General features: G+C 33.7%; 1 protein-coding gene across 3 annotated transcripts; it reads left to right on the plus strand.

Annotated features, from left to right (window-relative positions):
* On the plus strand, positions 1 to 24,512 carry LOC149895777 (SID1 transmembrane family member 1-like). Of its 3 annotated transcripts, none has more exons than XM_090118472.1 (19): positions 1 to 259; positions 2,434 to 2,503; positions 2,963 to 3,059; positions 5,181 to 5,303; positions 7,186 to 7,556; positions 8,535 to 8,618; positions 9,007 to 9,176; positions 10,053 to 10,192; positions 12,251 to 12,358; positions 13,155 to 13,266; positions 14,137 to 14,248; positions 14,819 to 14,992; positions 16,212 to 16,332; positions 18,640 to 18,762; positions 19,812 to 19,928; positions 20,747 to 20,879; positions 21,417 to 21,542; positions 22,228 to 22,306; positions 23,171 to 24,512. In XM_090118472.1, exons 1-19 carry the CDS (start codon positions 162 to 164, stop codon positions 23,345 to 23,347), a joined length of 2,535 nt encoding a protein of 844 aa, XP_089974598.1. In that variant the 5' UTR covers positions 1 to 161; the 3' UTR covers positions 23,348 to 24,512. The 3 variants fall into 3 exon arrangements, with proteins under 3 accessions (XP_089974598.1, XP_089974599.1, XP_089974600.1); XM_090118473.1 differs by lacking the exon at positions 1 to 259 and adding an exon at positions 447 to 463 and having other exon boundaries at positions 2,432 to 2,503; positions 23,171 to 24,511; XM_090118474.1 differs by lacking the exon at positions 1 to 259 and adding an exon at positions 1,138 to 1,793 and having other exon boundaries at positions 2,365 to 2,503; positions 23,171 to 24,511.
* The last annotated feature ends 909 nt before the right edge of the window (positions 24,513 to 25,421 follow it).

Consider the following 25,421-nt stretch of genomic DNA (forward strand, 5'->3'; position numbering starts at 1 on the left):
CATTTGCCATTTGCCAAAGAACTTTAGAGCTCATTAGAGTTTTTGACTTCGTTTGACTTTTCCATTGAACTCATTTTCAAAATATTAAAGTGAATTATTATCTTTAAAATTGAAACATATAAATGTGATTTGCTTTAAAATCTTAATGGTACACGTTTACGATGAATTGTATTTATTTAAATATTTACGTTCTATTCAACGTTATTTACCTTTGTTTTGGGCTAAACAGAGATGAAATTATTTTCCATTATAATAATACGTGAGTATTTACATTTAGTTATTTATTAGACGTGATAAAAACGTATGAGTTAGTGGCTTCGATATGCAGTACATGAGTGTAGTGTTTAACAATAGTTAATATCATAATTTTTTTTAGAACAACATTTAAAACTTTCCTTGATTAATAAAATAATGAGGTCGTTATACTAGATACTGCTGTAGTTCACTTTGTATCATGTTCATATTATAGGTACGTAATTTATTTTTAAATGTTGCAGTGTTAGTTAATTACATATTTTTTAATTGACTTAAATTGAATGTATGTAAAAACTTATGATAAGAATTTGAAGTGTTATTACGAATATTGGAAGGATTAAAATTATATCAAATATTAGGTTAATCAATGTATATCTTTTGGGATTTCTTTTTTACTTATTGTTTGAACAGAAATGTATTATTAATTTTTAAGTGTGGTGGATTATGGCCTGTGCCCACATAGGAGGCCCGTGTCCCAGCAGTGGGAATGTACATGGTCTGATGATGATGATGAAATAATTATTAGTCACTTCACTATCTGATTTTAAATATTTGTTCTCATTTCTATTATAAATTATACCTAATTCTTATATATAAAAATGAATCGCAAAATGTGTTGGTAAGCGCATAACTAGAGAACGGCTGAACCGATTTCGATAATTCTTTTTTTATTATATTCCTTGAAGTACGAGGATGGTTCTTATGTAGAGAAAACGTAAACATAAACCACGGGCGAAGCCGGGGCGGACCGCTAGTCTATAATATAAAAATGAATCGCAAAATGTGTTGGTAAGCGCATAACTCGAGAACGGCTGAACCGATTTCGCTAATTCTTTTTTTATAATATTCCTTGAAGTATGAGGATGGTTCTTATGGAGAGAAAATGTTAACACGTACAACGGGCGAAGCCGGGGCGGACCGCTAGTTATATATAAATTGTTAATTAATAATGAGAGTTCTACAAGTAAATAAGTTCAGTAACAAACAAGATGATTAGTCCAAACAAAAGAAACTTATAAAAAAATTAATCTCATTGCTTTTTTCGACTTCTGAATAAGTTGTGTTTAGCTTATCTGCTAGCTAATGAAAATGAATGATAAAAATTATGAAAAAATAGGTTTAAAAGTGTAAAGTAAGCAGTGATTTAATGAGTAAGTTCACTCTTTAAAAGTAATATGAATAAATACTCATAAAATAAATAAATTGTAATCCTATTATTCATATTCCTACTAATATTATAAAAGTGAAAGTTTGTGAGGATAGATGTATGTGTATGTATGTATGTTTGTTAATTGTTACTCTTTCACGCAAATACTACTGAACCGATTACAATGAAATTTACAATACATATAGAGGGTAACTTGGATTAACACATAGGATAGGCTTTATTCCAGAAATAGACAGGAATGGGAACTATGCGGGTTTTTCTTTGAAAACGCGGGTGAAGCCGCGGGCGGAAAGCTAGTTAAATAATATATTATCAGGAACAGAACAGGTGTGTATGTGTGTGTGTTAGTGTGTGTGAAATCTCGTGAACTATTATGGTTAGGGAGCCAGGTTCAAATTTGGTTAACTATTTCCTCTCAAGAGATAATTCGTCAGACGCATGAGAGTATAGTAATATAAAGCCTCGTGAACATCAGCTGGCGCTCGGTTGGGGGGGTGAGCGGTTGTAGCCTCCCACGCACATAGGAAAAAAAATACATTCATTCATTCATTTCCTCTCAGCTAAAAATTTGTCAAATTGTAGCTAACCCAATATCTCAACGAAAAAAAATAGTCAGCTGGTTACAACATGGTGTATTATACGTCAGCTGGTGTCTCGAACATGAAAGTTAAATTTAAAGAAAAAATTATTTTCCGTTATTTCCTCTCAAACAAAAATTTACCTGATGATAGCTTATATGTAACTGTGGATAAATATATATGTCAGCTGGCTGTATCTTGGTGGAAAAACCGTCAGCTGATACGGGAGGCTACAACCGCTCTTCCCCCCAACCGAGCTCCAGCTGACGTTCACGAGGCTTCATAATACTATACTTTGATGCATTTTACTAATTACCGCTTGAGAGGAACTTGGTCATAAAATCTGCTGCTGGCTCCCGGACCATTATGTTTTACAGGAAATAATTTTTTTTTATTTTGATTTGAATAAAAGTTAATAATATATTTTTTCAGATATAAATACAATGAACCATACACAGTGGCAGTCAGTAAGAATACAGAATACATTATGGAATTTGCTGGCGTAAGTATTTCATTCTAATCCTACTAATATTTTAAATAAGCTGTGCCCCCATTTTTAGCCGCATTACTCCGCTATTGTTTATCTTAGTGTGATGATAGCCTTCCTCGATAAATGGGCTATCTAACACCGAAAGAATTTTTCAAATTGTACCAGTAGTTCCTGAGATTAGAGCGTTCAAAGAAACAAATAAACTCTTCAGCTTTATAATATTAGTATACATGGTATAAAATGGTTCATAGCCTGCTAATATAAGGCTGCCAATTGTTCACAAAAATTGCTTGTTCTTTTTGACATTCCCTTAACCTTTAATTCAAACCTTGTACCCTTATCAAGGATCGGTGACAATACAGTTTTCATTAGTTTATATTCTTAAAGCGTGTTTTTTTAACTATAATACTTTTATTTTACTATACTGTACAATAAAGGATAAAATAAATAAATATATTCATGTATTTAAAGGACTATGAGGCATACGACACGCCGGCCCGGGTGACGGTAGCTAGCGATTTCGCCAACCGGACCTATCCTTTGTTCATAACGGCTAGACAGCAGAAAGGTATGTAATTTCATCATCATCATCATCATCATCAATATATAATAAATAAATATTTCAGGACAATTTTCACACAGGGCACGATCTGATCCCATACTAAGCTTTCGCTTGTGTTATGGAAACCAGATTGCTGATAAACATACTGTATATATAATTTTAAATAAATACTTATATAGATAATCAACACCCAGACACAGCAAACATCTATGTTCTTCACAAATATTTTGAATATAATATATATATATATTTTTATTTGCCCCGAGTGGGAATTGAACGCACAACCTCTGGATTGGAAGGCAGTGTCTCTAGTAACTTAGCCAATCGGTCAGTCAACATGGTATGATGATAATCATAAACATCAAAACACATTCTAGAAATAACCTCTTGATGACGTTGGTTGGTTAAAAAGAGTATCTATCTTTTATCTATCTAATTGCCTAATATCTATGTACTATCGACTTTTTCTTCCGGGTAAAAGCGACATTCCATTGGTATTTATAAAAATGACTATTTATAATTAAGTTGAAAATGAAAAAAAATGGCGTTTCAATTGAACAATAATTAAAATATTAAGCATTAAATTCCTGATATACATACTTACCTCTTGACAGCCTGCGTATAACTTGTGTCGATCGAAAAACAATTTAAAAAACAATAGGGCACTCTTGAGAGAATAACTAAATTAAAAAGAATAATAGATGCATCAAAATATAATAAAAAAAACTTACTGAATGCGTCAACAATTTACTACACCCACATTCCAATACACTACATCACACCACATCACAATATACAAGAGAAAGCCCAAGCCGAGGTCCGAGATCCCCGACAAGGGACGCCCTTGCGCATGTCGCTACCAGGGTGAACCTTCAGTTCAACCACGTGTTCACGAAGCACATCACATTATATTGATTTATACTATGCACAGAATATCACGATTTACAATTTTCTATAACTTGGATTAGCACATAAAACAATTAAAACTTTCTATGCTTTTAAATATCCGTATAATTAATGATTATCATAATATAAAGACGACGCCGACACGGCGTAGATTGCACTGCCTTTAGCGGAATATATGTCAATCTACCCTCGATATTTTAATAATTTAGTTCTATCGATTCCGAAGAAATAACGCATTAAGAGAGGGTATAAAGCAAAATTATCAATCTTCTATTATAAAATATATATCAAACTACATGATATCTTCGAGGATTCTGTTTGATCAAAAACATAAAATATTAAAATTGACTCGATAAAAATATCACGAAGTTACAATTTTCATACTTACGATTTCTGCTTGACATGGTAATAATATACCTATTACGATTTTTTTTTTCATAAAAATTATATAAAACATTTGCTTTGTCGAGCTTTGTCTAGGCATTTTGTGTTAGTTTTAGTTTTAGCACGATAAAACACTTTTGGCACTAATACTGTATGTTTTAATTCCGCAAGGAAAAAAAAACAGCCAACAGTGTTTTATCGTGATAAAACCATAAACCAAAAATTATTGTGGCATGCGATGTTTTATGCATTCATTGAATTATTTATTTACTACTAGCGGTCCGCCCCGGCTTCGCCCGTGGTACATGTTTACGTTTTCTCTACATAAGAACCATCCTCGTACTTCAAGGAATATAATAAAAAAAGAATTATCGAAATCGGTTCAGCCGTTCTCGAGTTATGCGCTTACCAACACATTTTGCGATTCATTTTTATATATAAAGAAGAAGAAGAAGAAGATTATCATCGTTGATTATGCTAGTGTAGTTTAAAACATCATCAACACAATAATCATAATCATGCATGCATAATATTATGTAAAATTAAAATGTACAATTATTGACGTATTTTAGCCAATTATAATTAACTAGAACTCCGCCCGCGGCTTCGCCCGCGGCTTCGCCCGCGTTTTGAAAGAAAAACCCGCATAGTTCCCGTTCCCGTGGGATTTCCGGGATGAAACCTATCCTATGTGTTAATCCTAGTTACCCTCTGTATGTGTGCTAAATTTCATTGTAATCGGTTTAGAAGTATTTGCGTGAAAGAGTAACAAACACACACACACACATCCTCACAAACTTTCGCATTTATAATATTAGTAGGATTGAAATCTTTCAGGCGTGTTCTCATGGCAGCTTCCCATGACGGTCCAGACGATTGGCGGTTTGGAACAGTTTACGAATATATCAAGAACTTTGTGTCCACATAATAATATATTCTCTGAAGATGAAGATACTTGCCGTAAGTAAAACATTTTTATTATATGTATGTATGTTTGTATGTAACCGACTCTTTTCACTAAAAAAAATTGGTTGTCTGTAAAGTCGGTTTACTGACGATAGTTGAACGTGACAACGTCCGATTGTGCTTCTTTGTCGCTCGTTCCGCGCTCTCGCTTGCACTTCAAGCCTTACATGGAACGCCTCAGAGCGAGGTAACGCCGCATGATTCATGTTTTTTCGTGCGTGCAGCCGGCTCTATCGAATTATAAGACGTTGTCACGACAAAAGATGTACGACTTGTACAATGGAAATTTCAAATTGGTTTTTATCAAATAATTATTTCGAATAGAACCGTATATATCCGTGTTATTACAAAAACTTAAACCTGGTTTAAACGCAGACTATAAAGCGATGGTTTAACTTTAGTACAGAGGTTTAAACTTGTCCTTATTTATGGTCCTTGTCTATGGTTTAACACTTATACATATAACATATTTGTAACAAGACCTTTAGCACAGAATACATAATAGTAGCTAAACGCTACAGAACGGACACTCTCCGCCTCCCGCCAAAATTAAACACTTACCTCACCCCGTACGATCACGCTATAAATGGTCCGCATTTTTCTGCAAGGACGATACGCAACGAAGATTGACAACATTAATCAAATTGACTTAAAGTAATTTTATTATTTTGGATTTGTGATTATCGTTTTTCGTAGAAAATGGTTATACATATATTGTGCTGTTTACGGATGTATTTCATCAAAAAAAACGCGAATTTTTTTTTACGCTAGTCACAAATGTGCCAACCATAAAGCGTTAACACACACATTTGCAGTCTCTACAGTGTGACTGTCAAAACTATAATTTTGTATGGAGTGTCCGGGCCCCCGGGGTGTGCTTTTAGTTAAACCATGGTTTTAAATTTTAATACGTTAGTTTTTAGTTAGTTTGTGTTTGTAATAAGACAGCGTTGGTTTATTTAGCTTAAAAATGTGAGTTATCTAAATCAAGACAAATATTGAAAATAAAAATGAGCGCGTGTGCCGAGCACACGTGTCAGAAGTGGAACTTCTTTGGCAAGATTCAAAAATACCAAAATCGTCGCCTTACTCCACGACGTGACGGTATTGCCATGACGCGACCTTGAAATTTTACTCTCAACGCGCCTAAAGAAGTTTCACTTCAAGTTATTTCATTGCCGCTGTCACTTATCATCCTGTCTTTTTCTCTCGCATTGTATCTCACATACGCCTTTCTCTTTCTGTTAACGCTACAGTCAGTGACAAATGGATTCGAGTGTACTGCGGGCCTTTGATACGTAAATATTTGTTTTTCAAATAAAATCACACACGCTATTGCTAGATATTTTCTTTCATTATAGCCTTCATAATATTATTTTCATATAGACAACACGTATCAAGAGAATAGACAGGCTAAACCAACAATATTCACTACATAGTATAAAACAAAGTCGCTTACTCAGTCCCTGTGTCCCTATGTATGCTTAAATATTTAAAACTACGCAACGGATTTAAAATATATAAATCACGCTCTTTTTCATGCATAGAACAGACCCCCATACCATGATGTCTTATGGCCAATGATATTACAGGTTAATAGCGAGAAATGTGGCTAATTAGCCACATTTTATTTTAGTTGTCTCTTTCGCTCACGATACTTGAATAATGCCATCCCACTCTGACGTCTAATCGTGTGTGCGTTAGCTTATAATGATTGTATGTCGCTTTTGAAGATCGAATATTTTATTATTTTTAACTAGCTGCGCTTCGCGGTTTCACCCGCGTGGCTCCGAAAGATAAATAAGAGAAAGGCATAATCATTTTCCGGGACAGTATTATACGGGCTAGTATTATAAACAAGTATTTTTGTTCGCAGATATATCTACATTAAACACGCCTATAGTACACTTGACATCATCGTCTCCAGACGCGATAAACGTGACAATTTTAGTTGAAACGGTTCAGGATTTTTATATAAAACTGAATGAAACAACAAACTTGACGAGTACCCCAAGCCAGCCAAAGTATTATTTCTACCCGTTTGACCAGGGGAAAAATAATGTGGTCGATCTGGCAACACAAAGGGAGAGGAAGAAGTATTTGTGTACTGGCAATGGTGGGGGGAAATATTTTGTGAACAGAAATTTGGATAAAACCTACGGATGGTTGTCGAGGCCCAAAAGTGTGATACTCATGATTGAGTCGGATGATGATATATGCGCTGTTGTTTCTATTCAGAACTTTTCGGTATGTATTTTTATTAATTTAAATTCTATAAGTAATTCATTTTTTTTTACTTATTGTAAATTTACATTTATTAGTCGTAAAATTAGTTTATTTGGAATAATCTATATTGTATACTATTACCGGGAACTGGGGGCCGTGGTTGAATGTGACTTGCCATTAAGTAAATGCCCATAGAGAGAGAGAGTATACTATAAGCAGCCTGCTAAAAAACAACCATCAAAATATAGTTGTGTTTAAAAAAAAGGTGGAGTGAAAATTTCTTTATTCATCGCAATAATCTAAAAGAGGAAGCAGCCAGATTATAAATAACTAGCTTTCCGCCTGCGGCCTCGCCCGCAATTTCAAAGAAAAACCCGCATAGTTCCCGTTCCAGTGGGTGTTTTCGGGACAAAACCAGTCCAGTAGTTTATGCGTGAAAACCATACATACATAATTACAAACCTTTCCTCTTTATAATAACTACTAGCGGTCCGCCCCGGCTTCGCCCGTGGTACCTACGTGTTTAAACTATCCTATCTCTCAAGTTGGATCGAACTGCACATGGTGTGCGAATTTTAGTATAATCGGTTCAGTGGTTTAGGAGTCCATTGAGGACAAACATTGTGACACGAGATTTATATTATATACTAGCAGTCCGCCCCGGCTTCGCCCGTGGTACATATTTACGTTTTCTCTACATAAGAACCATCTTCGTACTTCAAGAATATAATAAAAAAAGAATTAACGAAATCGGTTCAGCCGTTCTCAAGTTATGCGCTTACCAACACATTTTGGGATTCATTTTTATATTATAGATAGATTAAGATTACTATAGATAATTGATAAATTTGTTACAAATTCCTTTTTTTAGATATTATATAAATATTCTAATTTAAAGTAGCTTAGACTATAAATTCTTACTTATTTCACGATTTCAATACTTTTTTTGCTTCATTAGTTTATTGGTAATAATATAATTGATAAAAATGACATTTTCAGTGTCCAGTATTCGACAATGAAAGAGATATTCTATACGATGGTTATTATTTAACCATGACCAGGCGAGGAGGTATTACATTAACGGTAAGATTTATATATTTATTAATTAATACTAGCGGTCCGCCCCGGCTTCGCCCGTGGTACATGTTTACGTTTTCTCTCCATAAGAAACATCCTCGTACTTCAAGGAATATTATAAAAAAAGAATTAACGGAATCGGTTCAGCCGTTTTCGCGATTCATTTCTATTATATACCTTTTGAAGTGAATATTTTAAGGTCGCGTCATTGCAATACTGTCACGTCATGGAGTAAGGCGACGATTTTAGTATCTTTGAATATTGCCAAAGAAGTTTCACTTCTGAAACGTGTGCTCGGCACACAGGTTTTTGTTCATATTTATTGTATTTTCCTTTGCTTATAAATAAATCAATATGTATATATATTTTTGATTTTTTTTTTAATTTTTTACAGCAAGACACATTCCCCGTCGGTTTCTACATAGTGTTCATAGTGAAGACGTCAGATGAGGATTGTACAGGCCAAGCTACTAGTAACACGAGTTTACCGAAAATGGCCCAGTATTTCGGGTGGGACGAGTCGATCAGTGTACCGACTAACGATGGTAGAGTTAAAACGTTCAGGTGAGAGATTTTTGATATAATTCTATCTATAATATCTAAACTTATATTATAGAGCTGAAGAGTTTGTTTGTTTGAACGCGCTAATCTCAGGAACTACTGGTCCGATTTTAAAAATTATTTCGGTGTTAGATAGCCCATTTATCGAGGAAGGCTATAGGCTATATATCATCACGCTAAGACCAACAGGAGCGGAGCAATGCAGGTGAAACCGCGGAGCGCAGCTAGTTAGAATTAGATCCTTAAAATTAAAACATAATTTTTAATTAAAAAATTAAAAACATGCTCCAATACATAAACTATAATAACATCGAAAGAATTTTTCAAATCGAACCAGTTGCAGTAGTTCCTAAGATTAGCGCGTTCAAACAAACAAATAAATTCTTCAGCTTTATAATATTTGTATAGATTCCAGCGCAATAATGTTTAAATACTACATAGTATAAAACAAAGTCACTTTCTCTGTCCCTATGTCCCTATGTATGCTTAAATCTTTCAAACTACGCAACGGATTTTGATGTGGTTTTTTTTAATACATAGTGATACATAGTGATTCAATAGGAAGGTTTTAGTATATAATTTATTAGGTTTAAGTTAAGCCGCGGGCGGTAAGCTAGTGTTTAATATATAAATTAGTATTCAGAATGAATTAAAGTTATTTATTTTTGACGTGACAACGTCTTATAATTCGATAGAGCCGGTTGCACGCACGAAAAAACATGACTCATGCGGCGTTACCTCGCTCTGAGGCGTTCCATGTAAGGCTTGAAGTGCGAGCGAGAGCGCGGAACGAGCGACAAAGAAGCACAATCGGACGTTGTCACGTTCAACTATCGTCAGTAAACCGACTTTACAGACAACCAATTTTTTTTATTTCAGTTTGCGGATTATTGAAACGATATCATATCAAGAATACATGATAGCAGCGGGTGCAGCTTTGGCATTCTTTCTGTCTTTCTACGTCGCCTTTATAATAGTTATTATATTTCAGAGGAAAAGGAATTTTAATGGTTCTGACGGTGAGTCATTTTTATAAACTACATATAAAGTATACTATTATAAAGGCGAAAGTTTGTATGGATGTATGGATGTATGGATGTATGGATGTTTGTTACTCTTTCACGTAAAAACTACTGAACCGATTACAATGAAATGTAGCACACATATAGAGGGTAACTTGGATTAACACATAGGATAGTTTTTATCCCGGAAATCCCACGGGAACGGGAACTATGCGGATTTTTCTTTGAATAAGCGGGCGAAGCCGCGGGCGGAAAGCTAGTTATACATAATGACATGTACAGATCTGATATGATAAAATTGTACAATGAAACGTACACATTTTATTTGAATCTAAAATTGAAATATACAAATTTGATTGCTCAGGCGATTATTCCGTAACTATTGCAGATATCAAAAAACTGTAAACTGATATCGAAAGCCCTTTACCTAATGAGTAAAATTACAATAATAACTTTTGAAAAATAAAACGGGAAATATCCAAAAAAGTTACATTAAACACTTGCATACATTAAATTTGGAATTCCGTTGTATTCCACATCGACCTCTATTTACAGTTTCTAAATAAATTTTTATTAAAATTTGCGAAGTTATTTAAGCACAAATTCAAAAAAAGAACCAAAATTTTTCATATTATTACATGTTTAGGATAGCCATATCTCATACTAAATGTATGGGAGTGTTTGGTGTAAAATTTTTGGATATTTCCCGTTTTATTTTTAAAAAGTTATTATTGTCATTTTACTCATTAGGTAAAGGGCTTTCGATATCAGTTTACAGTTTTTTGATATCTGCAATAGTTACGGAATAATCGCCTGAGCACACTTAACGATTACGCCCTGTATATAAAAATGTTAAATTGGTACCAATGTATAAGTATTAATCTAGTTCGGGAGCCGAAGGGTTTATTATGTTACCGTGTATTATTATGTCGATAAAGAGTTTTTTTTTAAATATAATATGTGCAGATATTAAAACCTGTGTTAGATCAAGACATTTGAATGGATCACGCCACATGACTTTTAATTAAATTTTTAGTTGTTTTTTTCTTAAATAGTGATGATTTTTCTATACCTATTTTTTTCGAATTAATCGTTGTAGTTATTATCATAATATGTAACCGTAAACCGTTATATTTCGCATGTGGTGTTAGCCTTTAAGTAGTTTTTTTTAGTTTACATTTATGTAAGTTATTTTGTAATCTTTTTGAAGTAAAACTTCTTTAGGCGCGACTAGGGAGTAACTCAGATTTTTTTTCTGACGGAAGTAACGCTGTGTAGTTTCCGCCATTTAAAAATAATAATTCTGATTGGTTGTTGTAAGTATATGTCATATACTACACGCTTCTTGACTTATACGCCAGCTAGTGGTAAATATCATAATCAATTAGGATTATTTATTTTCAAATTTTCTAACGGATCAATTGTGAATAGCAAAGTGAATGAAAAATTCAACAGTTTTAAAAACATTATTTTAAATTGCAAAATTTTTTGAAAATCTCTAAATATACTTGTTTATTTATTACTTTTAAAATAAGTAAATTAAAAATAAATTTTCTGACAATTGCGACATTTTATAATATTCAATAACAAGGTTATATTGACATGTGCGTTTTACTTCAATCGCGCGTAAAGGTTACACGCACACACTTTTTTTTTTGTATGCTTGTACTGATGTAATAACTGTTGGCTGACCATAAATAAATGAATAAATAAATAAATAAATAAAATAATATACCATCCAATTCCTACTAATATTATAAATGCGAAAGTTTGTGAGGATGTATGTATGTGTATGTGTATGTTTATTACTATTTGACTCAAATACTACTGAATATTATTAACACATAGGATAGGTTTTATCCCGGAAATCCCACGGGAACGGGAACTATGCGGGTTTTTCTTTGAATAAGCGGGCGAAGCCGCGGGCGGAAAGCTAGTTATACATAATGACATGTACAGATCTGATATTATAAAATTGTACAATGAAACGTACACATTTGATTTGAATCCAAAATTGATATATACAAATTTGATTTGATTTGATTTGACCAACAGCCGCTCTACTAGCGCCATCTACTCCACACGACAGCTCGCTAGTGTCGCACACAACACGCGCAGAGAGAAGCGGCAGTAGCCGGAACTGCGAGGGGGATCATACCATAGGTATGTGCATTTGATTTGATTTGATTTGATTAATTATCATCATTATAATTGTCATTATTTTCAATTATGATAGTCCTGTTTGACACATTATTAAAATCATTCAAAAATAAATTACCAACATGATCACTGCCATATTAATAACTAGCTGTGCCCCGTGGTTTTACCCGCGTGGCTCCGCCCCTGTTGGTCTTAGCGTGATGATATATAGCCTATAGCCTTCCTCAATAAATGGGCTATCTAACATCGAAAGAATTTTTCAAATCGGACCAGTAGTTCCTGAGATAAGCGCGTTCAAACAAACTCATCAACTTTATAATATTAGTATAGATAGATCAGAACCATCATTCAAAGGTATTTATTAACCGATTTCAAAAAAGGAAGAGGAACTCTTCATTAATATTTGAAAGTTGGTACCAATTAAATTTGGTCTAGGCCTGACAACTTGAATGCGGTTTTTAGTTATTATTATTGAATGTAAACAACCTATAATATTGTTGTCAATTATCATTATCATGGTGAGAATAAATATCATTTTTTGTTACATAAATAAAAAAAAAATGTGTGCGTGTACTAGTGTACACACGTGAGAAGTGAAACTTCTTTATGACCTTATTTTTCAAAACATAATTTACTATATGCAACTTTACAGAAATACGTCGAATCACGTGTGGTAGGGATAAGAAAAAGACGGCGCGTAACGGAAAAATGTCACGCGTAACTAGAAAATGTTACACTAAATTTATTTCCAACCCCGATAAAGAAGTTTCACTTCAATAAATATTTTTTTTTATTACAGAGGGTAGTTCATCATCAGATACCGACTCTGACTTGTCCACACTAGATGACATAAACACAGAGAAAGATCTCTATCTACACGGGAATAAATTGTGTGTTGCTAATTTGTCGAGGTTAGTATTTCTACTTTTTAAACTAATTTTTATTATTTAAAAGCAAGTATTTTTTTGGTTTATTTGTTACTAGCCTTCCGCCCGCGGCTTCGCCCGCGTTTTCAAAAAAATCCCGCATAGTTCCCGTTCCCGTGGGAATTCCGGGATAAAAACTATCCTATGTGTTAATCCAAGTTAATATTTGTGCTAAATTTCATTGTAATCGGTTCAGTAGTATTTGCGTGAAAGAGTAACAAACACACACACATCCTCACAAACTTTCGCATTTATAATATTAGTAGGATTCTATCTAGTACATAAGTTACATACTAAATGTATGGTAACATTTTTGGATATTTCTCGATTTATTAAAAAAAATTATTGTCATTTTATTCGTTGGATATACATATTACTTCTGATATTAGTTTAAAAGTATATCTTAAGGATATTTGATATCTGTAATAGTTACGGAATAATCGCCTGTGCACACTTAACGATTACACCCTGTATATTATATACCTCGGGCAAAGCCGGGGCGAATCATTAGTATTAAATCAATGAGTTATAGTTTTATGATTTGACTGACCGTTTGGCTTGGTTGGTAGTGACCCTGCCTTCCAAGCCAGAGGTCGTGGGTTCGATTCCCACCCGGGGCAAATATTTGTGTGATGAACATAGATGTTTGCTCTGTGTCTGGGTGTTAATTATCTATATAAGTATTTATTTAAAATTATATATGTATGTTTATCAGCCATCTGGTTTCCATAACACAAGCGAAAGCTTAGTATGGGATCAGATCGTGCCGTGTGTGAAAATTGTCCTGAAATATTTATTTATTATTTATTTTTCTTAATATTTAATTTACTGATACTTTTACATATTTCTTTACAGATGTCGCCCCCGGGTTTTGTCTGCTCGCTCGAAAATGTATCTTTGGAACGTTTTGACGGTCGCCGTGTTTTATACACTGCCTGTCATACAACTTGTTGTTACTTATCAGAGGGTAAGCATTTTATCATTTTTAATTAGTTTTTATTCATATAAATAATATTTTATTTTTCTGTCAGTTACTAATCAGAGTATAATTATTAAATACTCGCTGTGCCCCGCGGTTTTACCCGCATTGCTCTGCTCCTGTTTGTCTTAGCGTGATGATATATAGCCTATAGCCTTCCTCGATAAATGGGCTATCTAACATCGATATAATTTTTCAAATCGGACCAGTAGTTCCTGAGATTAGCGCGTTCAAACAAACTCTTCAGCTTTATAATATTAGTATAGAATATTTACATTATTATTAAATTAAATGCTACTAATTTATGTTACTCAGCTACTTAACCAATCGGGTAACCAGGATCTGTGCTACTGAAATTCATACCTATTGAAAAAGATTAAATAGTCAAATACTACTCAAAAGTAGTAGCCTACTCATAAGTATTCTACTCATAAGTATTCTACTCATAAGTATTCTACTCATAAGTATACTACTCATAAGTAGGCTACTACTTTTGAGTAGTATTTGACTACTTTTTTCATAAGTTTTTAATCGATTCTACTATTTCCTGCTACTCAGCTACTCAACCAATCGGGTAACCAAGATCTATGCTACTTCAACTTTCTCTGCGCTCACCCTTTGATGGTTCTATCGGACTTTAACCACGTGTATTCGAATCTTGGTTATGTGCTATTGGGAGCCTTGTTTCTGGCCGAAGTGTGGCATCGCCATAGACGGTATAAGGATGACAATGTGAGTATTATAATTACTAGATTAAATATATTTACATATAGATTATAGATTATTAGATTAAATATACATAACTAGCTGCGTTCCGCGGTTTTACCCGCAGTGCTCCGCTCGTGTTCGGTATTAGCGTAATCTTATCTTATATATAAAATTCTCGTGTCACAATGTTAGTCTGCATACTCCTCCGAAACGGGTGGACCGATTCTCATGAAGTTTTCTGTGCATATCGGGTAAGTCTGAGAATCGGCCAACATCTATTTTTCATATGTACCACGGGCGAAGCCGGGGCGGACCGCTAGTGATATATAATAAACTAGCGGTCCGCCCCGGCTTCGCAAGTTGGATCGAACTGCACTGCATGGTGTGCGAATTTTATTATAATCGGTTAAGTGGTTTAGGAGTCCATTGAGGACAAACATTGTGACACGAGATTTATATATATATATTAAGATGGGCTATCTAACAACGAAAGAATTTTTCAAATCGGACCAGTAGTTCTTGAGATTAGCGCGTTAAAACAAACAAACAAACTCTTCAGCTTTATAATATCAGTATAGATTTGATGGGCTTTTTTGCAGTTGCTCTTTAGCTGATTTGAAATCCTTAGTGTTTTTCGTTCTTTTTTATTCTGTTTGTCTTTAGTTTTTAATTACTTGAACCTAATAAAAAAAGTGAAGTCCCATGTCCAGTCCATGTCCAGTCCATGTCCCCTTACCCCACTAGGGGAAGTGGGGTAAGGGGCAGATGCATTATACATCTGTTTCACTGATCGGTTTTCTTTAGGGACAAGTAAGTGATCAGCCTTCTGTGCCCTGCCAGACCGAGACATTTTTTTTTTCTTCGTCTCCACCGGGAATCGAACCCAGGACCCCTCGGTCCTACGCTCACGCGTCAACCACTGTACCGAGGAGGCTGGTTTAAAGTTAGACTGCTTAAATTGTTTTGTGGTAATACCATTAGTGTTTTTCGTTCTTTTTTATTCTGTTTGTCTTCATTTTTTAATTACTTGAACCTAATAAGATATTGTTTTATTAGTCACTAAAATTTATTTTGTTAACTTGCGAAATATAATGTAATATGGAAATTGTAAGGGAAGGCACTGCCTTCTGAGATACAGGTAATTACCTAGTTCAGAAGGCAGAGCAATATTGTATTGTTATATTTTGAAGTTGCTAATAAATTTTATTTTATTTATTTTATTTTTATTTTTTTATATTTGCAGGTAGATCTCGGCATACCGCAGCACTTTGGTCTGCTTTACGCGATGGGTATAGCTCTAGTGAGCGAGGGCTTGCTTTCAGCCGCTTATCATGTGTGCCCTAATAGCATGAACTTTCAGTTTGGTGAGATAATAATAATAAATCTATTATATATATAAAAGAAAGTTGTGTTAGTTACTCCACTTATAACTCAAGAACGGCTGAACCGATTTAGCAGAAAATTGGCAGGGAGGTAGTTTAGAGCCAAGAGAAGGACATAGGATACTAAATATGTACCACGGGCCGGGGCGAACCACTAGTAAATAATAAATACACTTTATTCAGCACCAAGTAAATGCATGTAAAAAAAGAAACAGACAATCCATACTTAATATTATAAATGCGAAAGTAACTCTGTCTGTCTGTCTGTTACTCAATCACGCCTGAACTACTGAACCAATTTGCATGAAATTTGGTATAGATATATTTTGATACCCGAGAAAGGACATAGGATAGGTTTTATCCTGGAAATCCTACGGGAACGGGTTTTTCTCTGAAAACGCGGGCGAAGCCGCGGGCGGAAAGCTAGTAAATAATAAATACACTTTATTCAGCACCAAGTAAATACATGTAAAAAAAAAGAAACAGACAATCTATATATATAAAACTCAAAGGTGACTGATATAGTGATCTATCAACGCACAGCCCAAACCACTGGACGTATCGGGCTGAAATTTGGCATGCAGGTAGATGTTAGGACGTAGGCATCCGCTAAGAAAGGATTTCCCGAAATTCTTGCGGGAACGGGGAAAAACGGGGATGCACGTACAAAGTCGTGGGCGGAAGCTAGTATGTTATAAAGCTAAAAAGGCGGCCTACTAAGCGATTTCTACCAGGCAACCTATGGGTGGGATTTTTAATTATAAGAAAGAGGTGAAAACAATAGGTGGTGCAGCAATGAGAATGAATTACACTATATTTAAACCATATAACTACTTATACTATAAATACATAATAATCTTATATATAAAAATGAATCGCAAAATGTGTTGGTAAGCGCATAACTCGAGAACGGCTGAACCGATTTCGATAATTCTTTTTTTATTATATTCCTTGAAGTACGAGGATGGTTTTTATGTAGAGAAAACGTAAATATGTACCACGGGCGAAGCCGGGGCGGACCGCTAGTATGTAATAAATATAATTTAAGAATACCTACTTATAGATATAACATCTCTTGTGCACTCTATTTATGTCTTTTTTTCTCTATTTAACCCTTCTTCTCTCTTTTTAATCGTTATTTTTGAAGTGAAACTTCTTTATCGGGGTTGGAAAAAAATTTAGTGTAACATTTTTATTTTTTTCGTTACGCGTGACATTTTTCCGTTACGCGCCATCTTGTTTTTATCCCGTGACGCGTGATTCGACGTATTTCTGTAAAGTTGCATATAGTAAATTATTTTTTGAAAAATAAGGTCATAAAGAAGTTTCACTTCTTACGTGTGTACACTTACACATTTTTTTCTCTATTTAAGATGTTTATTAGCTACACATTTTATTCAAATTATTGGTCTGTCTTGAGTCTCACTTGAGTACGAAATTTTGTACTGTAGTTCAGAAACTACAGTACAAGTACTCTTTAGGTTTTGATTCCCTTCCAAATGTGGAGATTTGCGAAAATTTGCAGCATATAAACGGCTGTATTAATTGCGTTGGCTTATAAGTTTGATTTTGTTCACAGCTTCAAGGGACCTTAGACTTGAATATTTACTTGTAATACCACAAGAGCATCAAAATTATCGGGTATTTTCCGATAGGTTCGTTGCAAACAAATGAAGGAGTCAAGTTTTTAGTCAAGGTTAAAAAATCACGAGCGCGAAGCGCGAGTGATTTTTCCTGAAAAACTTGACGACTTTATTTGTTTGCAGGGAACCTTGAGGGAAATGCCAGATAATTTTGAAGCTCGTGTGGTATTCGGGGGATTATTTTTCCGTCCCAAATGTCGGCCGCCAATAATTTCACAATTGAATTCAACCTGTCAGTTTGACGTCAACGACCAGAGAAAGTTGTCTATAACTAATATTTGTTCTTTGTCAGGTTATACAGCTCCATGTAAGAAGTCTTTCAGTAAATAAAAAGTAAATCATCTCAACCGTGATTTTTCCTCAGCACAGAGCACGCTTAACATAAGCATTAACTTAAACTGACCATCCGTTCAAAACTTGACATTGGCAGAATCCGTCCTCACTGGGATCGGGAGTTACCATTTGAAAAAGAAGAAGAAGAGAAAATTTTCAAAAAATTATCAGTATAATACCATTTAGGTTGTACCACGTGACGTCGAATGGTGCAATTCTATTGGTCGATATTTGGGTCGGAAAAATAATCAATTTAAACCATATATTTTTAGGCTCCATTTTATTTATTTATAATTTTATTAACTTTTTACAGATACGTCGTTCATGTACGTAACGAGTGTGCTGTGTATGGTGAAACTTTATCAAGCGAGACATCCAGATATAAATGCTCGAGCGCATGCTACGTTTGGAGTACTAGCGCTTATTATATTTATTGGTGATTATTTAGTTTTTTATTCTATTAGACGCTACAATATCAAATAAGTAATATTTCTATAGCTCATGTGTTATTCTGATGTATAACCTATATTCCTGTAAAGTTTCATCCAAATCCGTCCAGTAGTTTTTACGTGAAAGAGTAACAAACATATATATTATTTATACTGTTATGATTATTTTGTTATTTAAAATAAGTGAGGTAAAGTTGGTTTAATTAGACTTGAACACTACTTATTTTATTAGCTTTAAATTGCATATTGAACCTATATATTTGTAAAAAATAATGTATAAAAATACACTTTTAAAATATCTGGAAGGATACAGTATATTTATCACTAGATTAAAGATTTATTTGATATCCTATCATTTGAAATTGATATTTATTATTTTATGGCATTCAAATGCTTTATAAATTTATATCCTATCATTTATTTGTCTATCGCTGAAAAATATTTAGCTAATGCTTTTTTTCAGTTTTGATTAAAAAAAGACTTGTTTTAGTTTTTATTTTATATTTTTAGATTTTATTTTGACTGACCGGTTGGCTTAGTTGGTAGTGACCCTGCCTTCAAAGCCAGAGGTCGTGGGTTCGATTCCCACCCGGGACAAATATTTGTGTGAACATAGATGTTTGCTCTGGGTCTGGGTGTTAATTATCTATATAAGTATTTATTTAAAATTATATATGTATGTTTATCAGCCATCTGGTTTCCATAACACAAGCGAAAGCTTAGTATGGGATCAGATCGTGCCGTGTGTGAAAATTGTCCTGAAATATTTATTATTATTATTATATTAAATAGAGTTATGTTACTGACTCAAAAAATCATTTGAAGTCATTAATTTTTATCTGTCTTACCAAAAAAAACTTTAGACAGGGTTTAACTTTAAGCGTGGGTTCTCTTTATTCTGGTTTTGTCATATTTCACGTAGACAACTATTAAAGTGACAGATCCCTGGTTTAAAGTTAGACTGTGTTTAAATTGTTTTGTGGTAAGACCTAAGACCTTTGTTTAGTCTACAATTAAAATATTTCTTATATTGCAGGTCTGGTCGGAGTTCTAAACGCGAACTTTTACTTCTGGGTCGCGTTCACAGTACTGCATTTGGTCACTTGTCTTGTGATGACCTTCCAGATATATTATTTGGGTAGATTTAGATTGGGTGAGTTTTTCTGTGCTATTTATTTTATACTAGCTTTCCCCCGCGGCTTCGCCCGCGTTTTCAAAGAAAAACCCGCATAGTTCCCGTTCCCGTGGGATTTCCGGGACAAAACCTATCCTATGGGGTAATCCAAGTTACCCTCTATATATGTGAGAAATTTCATTGCAATCGGTTCAGTAGTATTAACGTGAAAGAGTAACAAACATACACAAACATCCTCACAAACTTTCGCATTTATAATATTAGTAGGATATTTATTTGATAACCTACATAAAAAGGCATAGGGATAGCATTTTTTGAGCCAAAATAGGTTCGAAACATTACGATATGACGCTATAAATTAAAAAATAATAAATTGATGTACTTAATTATTATTAATAATAAACCATTGTATCAATACTAGCTGTGCTGTGCGGTTTTACCCGCATTGCTCAGCTCCTTTTGGTCTTAGCTTGATGATATATAACCTATAGCATTCCTAGATAAATGGGCTATGTAACACCGAAAGAATTTCTCAAATCGGACCAGTAGTTCCTGAGATTATCGCGTTCAAACAAACAAACACTTCAGCCTTATAATATTAGTATAGATAACAAAATAGACTCATACAAATATTAGCATGGTTTTTATTACCGAGAAAGCGGATAGATTTATTTATTTAACCATTTATTGTACCACACCATTTAATATTACAATGTACAGTATATATGTATAGTTGTGTAGATGCGAGGTAAAGTTTAAAAGGTGACCTTATCGCTTGAAAGCGATTTCTTCCGGACCACCTTAATAGATATTTATGGATATATAAAACATTTCAGAGTTAGGCGCAGTATGTCGCGCGGCCCGTTCTCTGATACGTCGCCCGCTGGCCGCAGTAGCACCCGCTCGTGCCGGCAGATGTGTTCTGTTGTTACTCGCTAACCTCGCTAACTGGGCGTTGGCTGCTTACGGGTGAGATACACACACACACAAACATCCGACATAATACACAAGATACATATGACATAATACACAAGATACATATGACATAATACACAAGATACATACGACATAATACACAAGATACATATGACATAATACACAAGATCCATATGACATAATACACAAGACACATTCGACATAATACACATAATATTACAAACGATTCGAACCGCGATACACAAACACACAATTTACGAAATAACACACAAAATATAATGCACACGACACAATAAACACAAAGTACATTAACGATATAGTACACACCATATATACGATTTATCGCCATATACGCATTCGATATAATTCACACGTAATATTTTATATAATACACTCGAAACATTCAATACAATACACTCGTGACTCGACACACAAAAAAGTAACTTACCTTTTTCATAACTTTAAAAAAGAATAATCTACAAAAAAGTCTTTACATTGATTTTGTTCAGTAATGATATGTGATTTTTTTTGTATTATTATGAATATAAAATAAATATATATTTTCCACAGACTAACCCAGCATAGCAGAGACTTCGCGTCGCATTTGCTGCTAGTTTTAATGAGCAATCTCTTTCTTTACACATTATTCTATATCGCAATGAAGTTGCTGCATAGAGAGTCTATTAGATGGTATAGGTGAGAATTTGTGTCATTTATTATGTTTATTATTTATATACTAGCGGTCCGCCCCGGCTTCGCCCGTGGTACTTATGAAAAATAGATGTTGGCCGATTCTCAGACTTACCCGATATGCACAGAAAATTTCATGAGAATCGGTCCACCCGTTTCGGAGGAGTATGCAGACTAACATTGTGACACGAGAATTTTATATATAAGAGATTAAGATTTAAATTTTTAGAAATAAGATAGTAAATATAGTTTCAAATGATTATTTCGATTGACCGGTTGGCTTGGTTGGTAGTGGCCCTGCCTTCCAAGTCAGAGGTCGTGGGTTCGATTCCCACCCGGGGCAAATATTTGTGTGATGAACATAGATGTTTGCTCTGTGTCTTGGTGTTAATTATTATGTATATAAGTATTTATTCATAACTAACTGTGCCTCGCGGTTTTACCCGCATTGCTCCGTTCCCGTTGGTCTTAGCGTGATGATATATTATAGCCTAAAGCCTTCCTCGATAAATGGGCTATCTAACACCGCGAGAATTTTTCAAATCGGGCCAGTAGTTACTGAGATTAGCGCGTTCAAACAAACAAACTCTTCAGCTTTATAATATTAAGTATAGATTAGAACGATTCATTAGATAAATTGTTGTTTAAATTTTTTGTATATTTAATAAAAAAATTGTTTTTTTTTTCACAGTTGGGTGTTCATAGCGCTAACTTATACAATATGGTTCAGCTCAAGTTATTTCTACTTGGACTTAAGCACCAACTGGGCGGTAAGTTATGTTAATACTGAGTAGGGATATTAATATATAAGAATAGAAGATAAAAACCCATGGAGGGTTATCGCGTAAAAACCACAGGACAGTTCTCTGGCATATTATGATAATATACAGTTACATATTTTGTAAAATTAAATTGTAATACTGATATGATTTAAAAGAGCAACTATGAAGTTTCTTGCCGGTTCTTCTCCATAGATACTGCTTTTCGAATCGGTGGTAAATGTTAAAAATATGTAATGACGATTCAAAAGTGCTTCTCGAAGAAGTCTAATTGAATAAATAAATGTTTGAGTTTTGAGTTTGAAATATTTAAAATGTAAAAGTAACTCTAAACCTGTTAGCAGAAAACCATTGAACCGATTTCGATAAAATTTTCTATAAAATAAACTAGATCTTTGTTATGGTTACATTTTGTCAAGAAAACATAACTTGAATACTCACAATTTTTTGTTAGAGAATGTATAATATGTGTGTCATATAATGTAATATGTGTGTATTCACAAAACATATGCATTATTGTGATATTTAGTTTTTACAATTCAAATGCTTTAAAAAAATAAGTATAGTAAAAATTTGATCACGTTACGCGTAGAAAAAATTCTCAAATATGTATATTTTTTCATGTTTTTTAAGCTATTGCATAGCTTCTATCGCAGGCATTGAGCGCGGTGACCGAATCTGGAAATTCCGTAACGAAAAAACCTCACGCTCCCCACGGGGACGGGCGCGGAGGTGTGGCTTGAAGGCATAGCATGCAATAGCTTTACCGCGGCAGTTCTCGAGTGACACGTCTTTTTTTATATTTGAGAATTAGAACGAGTTCACCATCGTTTCTTATTTAATTTTTTTTTTCAGTTGACACCAGCGCTATCGAGACAAAGCAACAGACAGTGCAGTCTCCTACAGTTATACGATTCCCACGACATTTGGCATTTCATGTCGTCCATTGCTATGTTTTTTTCATTTAATATGTATTTAACAATAGATGACAACTTGTCGGCCGTGCCGAGGGGAGATATTGCGGTTTTTTAACCATTTCGACCGGGTTTAAAACACGTTTTTTGGCTTTAATAAAAGATTTTTTGTGAAATTTGCAGTGAAAACTGATTTGGATGTGTTTAAATTCTATTTTTTTTGTTAGAATTGATTTTTGTCAAATTTTGTTATAAAAAATATTTTTTTGATGAGTAAATTCGGTTTATTTGGTGAAATACAAGATTTTTCAAATAAAAATGGTCAAAAATGCAAGTCTCAAATGGAAATTTTATATTCAAAGTAATTCTCTCTAGCTATTTTACCACTCTGCATATAAATCTCGTTAAATCAATAATTTTCTTTTGAATATAGATATTAAAATCAATAGATATAAATTTCTAAGTCTAGGATTATAGCATTTCCTGCCACATAGTTAATTTTTTCTTTCTCTCTAGTTATAAGTGCAAAAAATAAATCTCTAAATCTTGAGACCTTTTAAAATTTAAAAATGTATAGATATAAAGAAAAATCCTAATTTTATTTGTTTATTGTTCCTTGAGAGTTGAGATTTATATAAAAAAATGATTTAAACAGTCGATTTTTAATGGCATTTCCTTTTATTTGAAAGATAAGAATAAAGAAAAAAATACTATCGAAGTAATGTACAACATACATAGTTTGACAACGATAAAAAATCGGCTCTTAAATAAAAAAAAAAAAAAAAGAATTATATTCAATCCATAGAAAAATTGTAATTTGTGTAAGAAACTTCAAATGTATTGAAAAGTTTGAAATATTGTGTATTGTAAGATCTATAGATACTTATAAATATAAAAAATGCAATAATTCATTTTATTAAGTTTAACGGTCAATTTTACGATTTTAAAATTATTGTTATGTTTGAGAGATTGGTCAAAATATAGATATAATTTAGAAATATGTAAAATTAATTAGATTTCCATACCAAAGAACTAAGAAGAAACAGCCTCTCTAGTTTTTTATGTTAAATTAGATTTAGTAAAACTATTAATTTTAATCAAAATTATATTATATTGCTATTAAAAGTGCTTATATTTTTGTATACTTTGTTGTTTATAATTGCCTGATCTCGTATTAATTATTATGTATTAGAAAATAGATGGTAATTAAAAAGTGTCTTATTATGATATTGTCAGATGTAATTATATTATTATATTGTGCTCGAAATGAATCGGTATTATGAGTATTGTATGGTTTTACTAGTCTGTAAATATATGAATTTTTGTAAAAACTGTGTTTTATTTTCATCATCCGTTTTTGACGACTCTAAAAACATTTCACATGTGCACAAACACTAATTTATGTTTCATACTATTGGTCCGCCCTGGCCTCGCCCGTGGTACATGTTACCGTTTTTTCTCCATAAGAACCATCCTAGTACTTCAAGGAATATTATAAAAAAAGAATTAACTAAATTGGTTCAACCGTTCCCGAGTTATGCGCTTATCAACACATTTTTCGAATCATTTTATTAGTATAGTTTAGATTTTAGAGGATAGTCTACTGCAGTTAAAAATCCTCGTTCCTCGCCTGTGAGTGACAAATTACTGATTCTGTATTAGTGCAACAAATAATTTATCTACCATAAAAGTAGTGCCGCGAGGTTTTATATTTTTTTAAAGCATCGATGATCGAATGGTGTACATGTCGCAAGCAATTTCTACAATTTCTGTCACTCAAAGGGATTTAAAATACTTATAAATTGATACAGTTTACTCGTGATTTGTCCGTGTGTGAAACCGAGGGACTTAGGCTTGGTTGCACCGTATTTTAGTTATAGTTCATTTGTAACAGGATGGCGGTTCTATAGGGGTCTTAGTACGCAATGACAAAAAGAAAAATGATGGTCAGAACGCTGATACCGGATACCTTAAGATACTGTAATATTTTATAGTAGAGAATCTTAACATAAAATATTATATGTAGTATCTTCACCGTGTGTGATGTGCTTAAACGGTGACCAGTGACAGCGGAATGGGTTTGCACCAACGCAGTTTTTAAAGGTTTTGAATCCGTGGATGTTTGAAATTAGTTCAGAACGTTAATAACACATGGCAGAGGTCTCGTTTGCGCTCAGAATTTTTGAGTTTAC

This window comes from Colias eurytheme, chromosome 30 (genome assembly GCF_061535395.1).
Source record: "Colias eurytheme isolate Ceu_HAF_F1 chromosome 30, ilColEury1 Martin Lab GWU primary, whole genome shotgun sequence".
NCBI classification, from domain to species: Eukaryota; Metazoa; Arthropoda; class Insecta; order Lepidoptera; family Pieridae; genus Colias; species Colias eurytheme.